The sequence below is a fragment of the Galeopterus variegatus genome, unplaced genomic scaffold (genome assembly GCF_000696425.1).
Source record: "Galeopterus variegatus unplaced genomic scaffold, G_variegatus-3.0.2 Scaffold1052, whole genome shotgun sequence".
In the NCBI taxonomy this organism is placed as follows: Eukaryota; Metazoa; Chordata; class Mammalia; order Dermoptera; family Cynocephalidae; genus Galeopterus; species Galeopterus variegatus.
The window spans coordinates 261,785-271,547 of NW_007727163.1; the positions used below are offsets into that span (position 1 = coordinate 261,785).

General features: G+C 43.3%; 2 protein-coding genes across 5 annotated transcripts in view; one reads left to right on the forward strand and one right to left on the reverse strand.

Annotated features, from left to right (window-relative positions):
* DCLRE1B (DNA cross-link repair 1B) overlaps positions 1 to 1,509 on the reverse strand; it is a 9,312-nt gene extending 7,803 nt beyond the window's left edge. Inside the window, exon 1 of one of the 2 annotated variants that reach the window (XM_008574466.1) lies at positions 1,364 to 1,509. In XM_008574466.1, coding sequence (XP_008572688.1) covers positions 1,364 to 1,462 — 99 coding nt within the window. In that variant the 5' untranslated portion in view covers positions 1,463 to 1,509. Of the gene's footprint in view, positions 1 to 101; positions 520 to 1,363 lie in introns of those variants that run through there. The other variant, XM_008574465.1, reaches the window with a different exon arrangement.
* On the forward strand, positions 687 to 9,763 carry AP4B1 (adaptor-related protein complex 4, beta 1 subunit). Of its 3 annotated transcripts, XM_008574463.1 has the most exons (11): positions 687 to 740; positions 1,081 to 1,262; positions 2,667 to 2,891; positions 3,533 to 3,663; positions 4,032 to 4,179; positions 4,748 to 5,244; positions 6,324 to 6,407; positions 7,165 to 7,268; positions 8,009 to 8,216; positions 8,437 to 8,718; positions 9,016 to 9,759. In XM_008574463.1, the coding sequence occupies exons 2-11, from the start codon at positions 1,150 to 1,152 to the stop codon at positions 9,441 to 9,443; spliced, it is 2,220 nt and encodes a 739-aa protein (XP_008572685.1). In that variant the 5' UTR covers positions 687 to 740; positions 1,081 to 1,149; the 3' UTR covers positions 9,444 to 9,759. The 3 variants fall into 3 exon arrangements, with proteins under 3 accessions (XP_008572685.1, XP_008572684.1, XP_008572686.1); XM_008574462.1 differs by lacking the exon at positions 687 to 740 and having other exon boundaries at positions 968 to 1,262; XM_008574464.1 differs by lacking the exons at positions 687 to 740; positions 1,081 to 1,262 and adding an exon at positions 2,377 to 2,453 and having other exon boundaries at positions 9,016 to 9,763.

Sequence of the window (9,763 nt, forward strand, 5' to 3'; positions counted from 1 at the left end):
CCCCCCCCCCCCCCCGCCATGACTCCAAAGCTATGACAGATCGGAAGTCCCTATCCAGATACCAGGACCAGCCCTCGGAAGCTGACACCAGTCCCCCGTACCTGTAGGTGACGATGCAAGAGGTGGGCAGTGATTGGGGAGCAGTAAAGGGGCCGGGCCCAGGTGCTAGACAGGCCCACGGTGTGGTCCGAGTGCAGGTGGGACAAGAAAAAGAGCCGCGCAGCACCAGCCCGGCGCAGGCTCCAAAAGTCCACGGCGATGGGCGTGTGGGGGATCAGGACACCGTTCATGGTGACAAGGCTGGAGAGTCACCAGTGGGATCTGCATGGGGGCAGGTTCCTGCGTGAGGCTTTCACAACGGCGCCCCGAAAAAAGTCATGCTGGGGCAAGAACAGGGCCACAAACCCTAAGGGAAAGCCAGCCCACTAGAGGAACAAGCTACTAAAGCTACTAAAGAAAGAAGGAAGTGACTGCGCTCGCGGGGTACCGGGGGTAGGAGCCCAAATCGCTGTAGGCGCTCGGTACCCGCACCCGCGCGGCAGCGGAGGACGAACAGGCGCTCAAAGCGCGCGCTGCTGGGAGGAGCCAGGCCGAAGTAGCGGATTTCCGATTGCCCGCGCAGCTCCACCAGAGGGAGCCGCGCGCCTGCGCCTGGAGGTGAGAGTTTGGGGGAAGGGCGCCCTAAGGTCGGGGTCGGGTACGCTGTGCGCTCGCAGGGAGAATGGCAGCTGCTCTGTCTGGTCTGTTGACGAAAGGGCGGGACTTCCGCACAAAGCATGATTGGGCCTATGGGTGATGGCAACAGCGAGGAGGCGCCAGAAAGGCTGAGACTGGAGCGGGAGAGATCTGCGACTGGGTTGGACCCGGGCGGAGGGCCTAGAGCTAGCGGGAGGGACTTGTGGGCGGAGCGAACAGCCTGCAGGTCCGGGGTGGGGCCTGAAGGGCCTAGGGTGGGGCTTGCTGGGGAGCAGAGCGGGTTGAAGTGAGTGTCAGGGGCCTGGCTTCCGGCCCGCGAAAGCCAAGGCTGGGGCGAGATCACGACTTTAGTCTTTTTTACTGACCGACATTTCCTTTATTCAGGGTCCCACATCAGGACTAGAAGGAGACCACGAGTTACTTGTGGGAGCTGCCCCTTGACAGTTGGAGGAGATGCCGTACCTTGGCTCCGAGGACGTGGTGAAGGAGCTGAAGAAGGCTCTGTGTAACCCTCACATTCAGGCTGATAGGCTCCGCTACCGGAATATCATCCAGCGAGTGATTAGGTATCGCCCAACCCCCTTAGCGTCCTCACTGCCCCCCTTTTCAGTCTTCATCTGAGTTCCCTACCCCTGGCCTCTCTGAAAGAGTAAATGAACTTTCTTACATGGCAATTGTATGATTTGGTCTTCATTCTGCTGCTCTGGAGTGCCATCTCAGTCTCCCTTGTTGGACATCTTTTACTCAGCTGGGTGGTGTCCTTCATGTCACGGGCTTGAACAATTACACATTAGTGCTGACTCTCGGATCTATAATATATATAGTACACACTTCCTTTTTTAGCTTCATATCCAGGTATGCCACTGCCCGCTTGGCATTTCCACCTGGATGGATCAAAGGTATGTCCAAAATAGTACCAATATTCTTCTCTCCTCCCCATACCTGCTCTTCGGCTTATATTTGTGTTGATGAATGTCACCAGCCAGCTGACTAAGTTTGGGAGTCAACCCTGATGACACCTGACCTTCACTTCTCATGTCAGTTGGTATGAATTCATAATATCCATCCTCCCTTTTTTATTGGTACTGCTGCTATTCTCTTTCAGGCCTTCATTACCAAAGCAATTGCAGTAGCTTACTAGTAGGTCACCTCGCCTTCTCATTTCAGTGAGAATTTTTCCATTATACAAATCTGAACACATAACTCTGGCCTACAGCTGTGACAATTCTTTTAGTATACAGAAAAGTCTCTTGTCATGCTTTTTTAAAGAAAATGCAGATTTTTCATGCAGTCCAGCTATTCTGATTTCAGTAGGGTGATATGGAATCCAGGAATATGTATTTTTAACAAATATCTCAGCTGCTTCCAGTAGGAGAACAGTTTGAGAAACAGTAATCTGCAGAATGAAGTACAAACTTCTTATCATAGCACACAAGGAACAGCCTCATAGCATGTATCATTATCTCTCTATCACATTAGGTAAGCTCCTGCTCATACAGCTAAAGTATTACTTCCTCTATGAAGAAAAATTTTCTGACTTCCTGGCAGTGTCAGAACTCTGGATCTCCTCTGCATCTTGTACATTTCTTCTGTTTAAATACTTACCAATCAAACTGTAATTAGTAGTGTTCTTGTCTGGTTCTTTAATAGACTTTGAGTTCCAAGAGATCTGAGACCAGGCCTCTTCAAGATTGTGTCCCAAGAGCATATCCCTGGAATATAAAAGCTGAATTTCACTGGAATGTGCTAGGGATTCAGTAAGTGTTTGCTGAGTGATTAGAAGAACAATGTTTATTGCAGGCCCATGGTGTAAAGTGTTGTGTGATATAATAGACAAGGTAGACTTGGTTGCTTCCCTCTAAGAGATCACGATCTAGTTGGATACCCAGGATATGTATAAATAAAACTCCCTCCGTTGTAGGTTGGGGATTTTGTATTTTACTTCTTCCTGCCATGTGTGTTGGTTTCAGGCACATGACTCAGGGCTTGGACATGTCTGGTGTTTTCATGGAAATGGTGAAGGCCAGTGCCACCGTAGATATTGTTCAGAAGAAGTTGGTTTATCTGTACATGTGCACATATGCCCCCCTGAAACCAGATTTGGCTCTCCTGGCCATCAATACACTGTGCAAAGACTGCTCGGATCCCAACCCGATGGTACGAGGGCTGGCACTACGGAGCATGTGTAGCCTCAGGTGAGCCCCCTCTTCCCTGCCTGGTCCTCAGTGGCTGATGAATTCAGGTGGTCATGAGGCAGGTTTTTTTTGTTGTTTTTTTTTTAAAGATGACCGGTAAGGGGATCTTAACCCTTGGCTTGGTGTTGTCAGCACCATGCTCAGCCAGCGAGCCAACCGGCCATCCCTATATGGGATCCGAACCTGGGGCCTTGGTACTATCAGCACCGCACCCTCCTGAGTGAGCCACGGGCCGGCCCCGAGGCAGGTTTTTAATGAGGAAATTTGAGTTTCTTAATACTGGGGAAAACATTGTTGTATCTTGAACTCAGTTTTTTAGCCATTATTTTGGCTAAATAAATTATATCATATGGTTTTATTAAAGGGAGTTTTCCATTCTCACTCTTGGTAAAATCGTCCTCTGTTTTGTTTAAAGATTTCCAAACACTTATGTATATATCTTTTTTGCTGTCTGTGTAGCATTATTCAAACGAAAAGTCAAATTATGGCTTTTTATGTTGGGCAGAGGTTTTTTCCAGTTCTTCATGAACTGATAGATACACATTCAAACCTATACTAAACCCTCTGTTAAGTGAAGAGGGGCTGAATTTTGTCAAAAATAGTATTTCAGGGTCTGGCTGACTCTAGGATGTGTTGCTTAGGATGCCTGGTGTGCAGGAATATATCCAACAGCCTATTCTCAACGGTCTGCGGGATAAGGCTTCATATGTCAGGAGGGTGGCAGTCCTTGGCTGTGCCAAGATGCATAATCTTCATGGAGACTCTGAAGTGGGTAAGTTCAGTGTAATCCATCATAATCAATATTTATTTGTGCCTCTATTATGTGTATTACTTTGTAAAAGATTAGGTAGCTTTGGTAGAAAATAATAATGTGGTCCTATTTCTGTACATGTCTTTCTAAATAGGATGCAGCACCTAGTTTTTTCTGAGATTAGAGAAGCCTTTCCTTTGGGGCCCAAATGAGATCCTTTGCATTAGCTAGTTAGGACAGTCTGGAGATGGCAGTTTTTTGCCTTGCACTTTGTTATTGCCTTTGTCATTTTTGTAACAGAAGTTCAACTTTGTCTGCCTGGAGCTATTACTCTGGTTCTATCCCTGAAGCTTTTCTTTTTTATCTGAGATCTTCATTCTTTTTTACAGATGGTGCTCTGGTAAATGAGTTATACAGTTTACTGCGTGATCAGGATCCAATTGTGGTTGTGAATTGCCTGAGGTCTCTAGAGGAAATTCTGAAACAGGAAGGAGGCGTTGTCATCAATAAGCCCATTGCCCACCATCTCTTAAATCGGTTTGAATGCCTCAGTGCTCTTTTTATTATGAGACCTGCATCCTGATGAGATCTTGTTGATGGGCTGAATTAAGGAGAAGTCTTAAACGTGTTGAATTAAGAAGTCTTAAACAACTTACGTAGGGTAGAAAAAGAAATTTAACCATAATTATTAACTTCCTTACATTTCACTGAGAGAATTTCTTTTATCTCCCTTAGTTTCTCTTGTTGATATATAGAGAGAGCAGAAACATCCTAGGGAGATAAGTTCTACTCTCCTCTACAGTCATTATGTACCCCAAACTAAACCATTTATTGTATCTTAAAACGTAGAAAATCTAGACCCAGTGTGTACTGATCATGTCTTTGGCCTTGGATGAGTGTGCTTTTGTGCCATCAACTCGTCTTGAAATTGAAAGCCTCTTTTGTGTAAACTTTAAGTAGTCCATAAAAAGAACGATTCGATTATGGCACAGCCTATTTTAAGAATTCTCCTTTTGTTATGATAAACAGCCAACTGGTACCATCGCAGTAGCATGGAGATGGTCCTAATTTGTTAAGATAGTGCTTTTGTTTCTTTTTTGGATAGAATGTCAAAACTGGACCAATGGGGCCAGGCCGAAGTATTGACCTTTCTGCTACGCTACCAACCCCACAGTGAGGAGGAACTGTTTGACATTCTCAATCTGTTGGACAGCCTTCTCAAGAGCAGTAGCCCAGGTGTGGTGATGGGAGCCACCAAACTCTTTCTGATCTTAGCAAAAAAGTTTCCCCACGTACAGACTGATGTACTCATGCGCATCAAGGGAACTTTGCTAGCTGCTTGTTCTTCAGAAAGTCGTGAGCTCTGTTTTGCTGCCCTGTGTCATGTGCGACAGATCTTGCATAGTTTGCCAGGTCACTTTAGCAGCCACTACAAAAAGTTTTTTTGCTCCTACTCGGAGCCCCACTACATCAAGCTACAGAAGGTGGAGGTGCTCTGTGAGCTGGTGAATGATGAAAACGTGCAGCAGGTGCTAGATGAGCTTCGAGGGTACTGCACTGATGTGTCTGCTGACTTTGCACAGGCTGCCGTCTTTGCCATAGGTAGGTGTCTGCTGCTTTTCTTTCTTGAGAGGCTAGACCAGCCAGCTAGAAATCTGTGGTCAGAGCAACACTAGAGAGCAAAAGAGAATGAATCTTGCTTCAGAGACAAAGTACCATGCACTAAAGAATTGGGTGAGTGACTACAAAGGGTGAAGGAAGATTTTTTTGTTGTTGTTGAGACTAGTGTTGCCATATCTTTCTGGATAGGGAATACATGTAACTCAAACTACAATACTTAAAATTTATGTTGCCTTTTCTTGTCTTCTATCCAAAGTACTTTCCTATATATCATCTTACAACAGGCCTGTGAGGTAGTGAGGAAAAGTGGACAAGTGTTATTGACTTCATTTTAAAGATGAATAAATCCAAGCACAGAAAAGTTCATTAAATTGCCAAAACGTTATATAGTTCCTGAACAGGGACTAGAATCCAGCTTTTCTGACTCAGAGTCTTATGTCAATTCATCAGTCATTTATTGAGCTTCTATTATGGGCTATGTGTTGTGCTGAATATAGACCAAGACAGAATAATTCCTAAATCTTATAGACTTTTTTATACTACTCTTCCTGGAATTTAAAAGACTAGAATCACTCAAAAAATGAAAGCAGCCAGGGAGCTAAGTTGTGGAGAAGGAACCCGCATACTTGGAATAAAGTATGGTTATTTTTAGGGGCAGAGAAGAGGGAGCAAAGAGGAGAGTAGAAATTACTGCAGTCAAGAGACTGCTGTCAATTGTCCCCAGCAGGAATATCCCTGTGTGGTGTGTGCTGCAACGAAAAGAGTGCCTCATATCTGGCTGCCATGTAAATACCTTAGTTGCTGTAAATTTTCAACCTTGTTCAATGGGAAATTCTTATTTCCATGAATTTTCAGTTTTCTAGTGGTCAATGAAAAAAAAAAAAGAATTCATTTTTTAACCTAAGTTCCCTCTACAGCAAACTTAGGTTCTTATTTCTTCAAGGGGTGACTTTTTTTTTTTTATCGTTATCTCTGGTCCTCTTTGACTTGTGGGAAATGATTTTAGAATGAGGTGCTAGTATTTGACTTAACAGTTTTCTCTGCTTTCCTTTCCTCTGTAGGTGGCATTGCCAGGACTTACACAGATCAATGTGTGCAGATTCTAACAGAATTGCTGGGGCTTCGACAAGAGCACATTACCACAGGTAATGGCTACCTTTCTAGGATTCTTTTCTCTAGTGCCTGGCCTATAGTAGTCACTCAAAAATATTTGTTGTCAAATGAATTATATAGAAATTTAAACTTTTCCTAGCATCATTATCTGTTGCTGTCAGAGAAGCATAGGGTCTATAGATCTCATAGGATAGAGAGTCTTCGGCAGGCTGCCATGAGTCTACAAAGCTAATGAAGGGTACTAGGATGACTTTGCTTGTTATTTCCCCATCTTCACCCCTTTTTTTGCTTTACAGCAATATATGATAGGCAGTGGCTTCCAGGGCTTGGACTTGGGTAAGACAAACAAGTTGCCCAGGATACAGAATTTAAGAACAGACCCACTTTCAGGTTCATGCCAAGTGCCAACCATGCATGTCTTTTAAAATTTTGCACCCTAGGCACTTTGCTTGCCTCACCATAGTCCCAGTCCTGGTGGCTCCATTTATACTGTCTTCAGAGTATTATTCAATAGCAATACTATCCCATGTTTGCATACAGCTTTATATTTTACAAAGTGCTTTCCCATGCATAAACTCATTTATCCTCATGTGAATCTGATAAGCACACATTCTTTCTAGAAATTATTACCCATGTCACACATTTCTCAGATAATTATCAACTACCCCTCAAAAACCCATTTTACAGAAATTCAGCAAGAAATCTAGTCTGAATACATGAATTTTCGTAAGATTCCTTCCTGCATGGAGGCTCTAATCCTGTGCTCTTGTATCATGGACTGTGTTGTAGTGGTTGTGCAGACTTTCCGAGACCTGATTTGGTTGTGTCCTCAGTGTACTGAAGCTGTGTGTCAGGCCCTACCCGGCTGTGAGGAGAACATTCAAGATAGTGAGGTAGACTGTCATTCTTTACTTCTAAGCAGAGGGTGAATGCTTGGGACCCTGCCTTCTGAAATGTAATCTAATTATTCTTTCTACTCTGTGTCTGAAGTGGAAACTAAGAATTGATTGCACCTCAGATTCTCTTTTGCATGTAGATGGTATATAAATTATAAAAGTAGGATTTATTTGTGTTTTTTATGATAAGTACTTTTTTTATGACAAATACCATTGTTCTCTTGAACAGTTTTGAGTTAAACATTTAGATCTAGAGTTTTCAGTTGGAATGAGAACCAATATCATTTGTGGAATTTTACAAAGATTTGGGCTTTATTTCAGGCCTAAAATATTTCAGAGGTGATGGACCTAGACAAATATATTTTTAAGAAGGTTTACAGATGACTCTGATGTACACTCTAGGTTAATAAACTTTTTCATGAAAAATTTAGACAAATTCTTTAAGAAGCTTCCACTAAACCTTAAATTGGGCCAGAGGCCCCAAAGCTGAAGAAGCCTTATTTATTACTTAATAAACATAGGCTATAAAAATTTTGTGTTTCCTCTTGTGCATTAGAATTTTATTTCTATTTGTTATAGAGAGTGTAGTGGGGTATCAATACACTGCAAGTTGAAGTAAATGAAAGACTATACCTTTTCTGCAGGCACTAGGGGAAAAGCAGAACCAATAACTGTCTATCTTCTGTGTTTTAGACAGCCAAGTGTTGAGCACCTATTCTTATTCCTTCGTTCCCTAGGGGAAGCAGGCGCTTATTTGGCTACTTGGGGTCCACGGGGAAAGAATTCCCAATGCTCCATATGTGTTAGAGGACTTTGTAGAGAATGTGAAATCAGAGACATTTCCAGCTGTTAAGATGGAGCTCCTCACTGCTCTGCTGCGCCTTTTCCTCTCACGACCTGCTGAGTGCCAGGACATGCTGGGACGTTTGTTATATTACTGTATAGGTAGGTTTTTCAGAAAAAAATAGTACTTGCCATGACCTGTAATAAAGATTCTCACCGCTTTCATTGTTTGGTGAGTCATGTCTGGGGCCCAAGAAGAAAATGTTAATGCTTTCTAGGCTTTCCTCCCTTCCTCATTTTTTTCCCCTCCTATTATGATTAGCACAGGGTAGGAGAAGAGTTTTTTTGTTTTTAATTAACTCAATCTGTTGTCTTACCTCAGAGGAAGAAAAGGATATGGGTGTACGGGACCGAGGTCTCTTCTATTATCGCCTCCTCTTAGTTGGCATTGATCAAGTTAAGCGGATCCTGTGTAGCCCTAAGTCTGACCCTTCTCTTGGACTTTTGGAGGACCAGGCAGAAAGACCTGTGAATAGCTGGGCCTCAGACTTCAACACACTCATGCCAGTGTATGGCAAAGCCCGCTGGGCAGCTATCTCTAAATGCCAGGGGGCAGAGCGTCGTGGCCCAGAACTTCCTAACACTGCATCCTTTACTACATCAGGTAAAATTTGTGCTTACTTTACATCTTTTCATGATAAATCTCTATCTTTTTCAATGACTGGTAGAAAATAAGAGTACGCTAACTAAATCTCAGACTGTTGCCTGAATTTGAAGCCTCTGTGAGCAAGAAAGAAGTTCATCATTGGTTATGTAAGCCATTTATCCAAAGACAAAAGTCACACTGTGTACTTTCAGGAATTTAGATTTAAAAAATGTAGCTCCTAAAAAATAAAAAAATAAAAAATGTAGCTCCTACAGATTAAGAACAGTTCTTACACAAGGTTTTTTACTCTTTTAGGACCCCTGATTCCTGAAGAGAACAAGGAGACGGCACAAGAACTCTCTGATTCTGGAGCCCTCATGCTAGTCCCCAATTGCCAGGTTACTGCTGAGTATTTTGAGAAAACTTGGCTTAGCCTTGAAGTTGCTCATCAGCAAGTGTTGCCTTGGCAGGGAGCAGTCCATCCTGACACCCTCCAGATGGCTCTGCAAGTCGTGAACATCCAGACCATTGCAATGAGCAGGGCTGGGACTCAGCCGTGGAAAGCCTACCTCAGTGCTCAGGATGATACTGGCTGTCTGTTCTTAACAGAACTACTGCTGGAGCCTGAGAACGCAGAAATGCAGATCTCTGTGAAACAAAATGAGGCAAGGACTGAGACACTGAACAGTTTTATTTCTGTATTAGAAGCTGTGATTGGAACAATTGGAGACATAAAATCATAACAGATTCTTGCTGCTTGTCCTGAGTGAGATAAATAACAGAGTTCCTTAGTCTTAATAGAGCTGCTTGTAAGTCCAGATAACATCAGAATCAAAGGAGAATGGGAAATCTAGGAATCAGGATTCTTGTGTTTTTGTTCAAAGACCATTGACTTATTCCTTTCATGCCTATTGGTGATTGACCCCATCTTTCAGTGGTGATATTGTAAAGGTTAATGTTGGTAAGGGGATGGGGATGGGGTGAGGATGGGATTTGGGTTCTTTTCTAATCAATTTTAGAGATTGAATTACTAATTAAAATGCCTGACATTTGTGGAAACTGA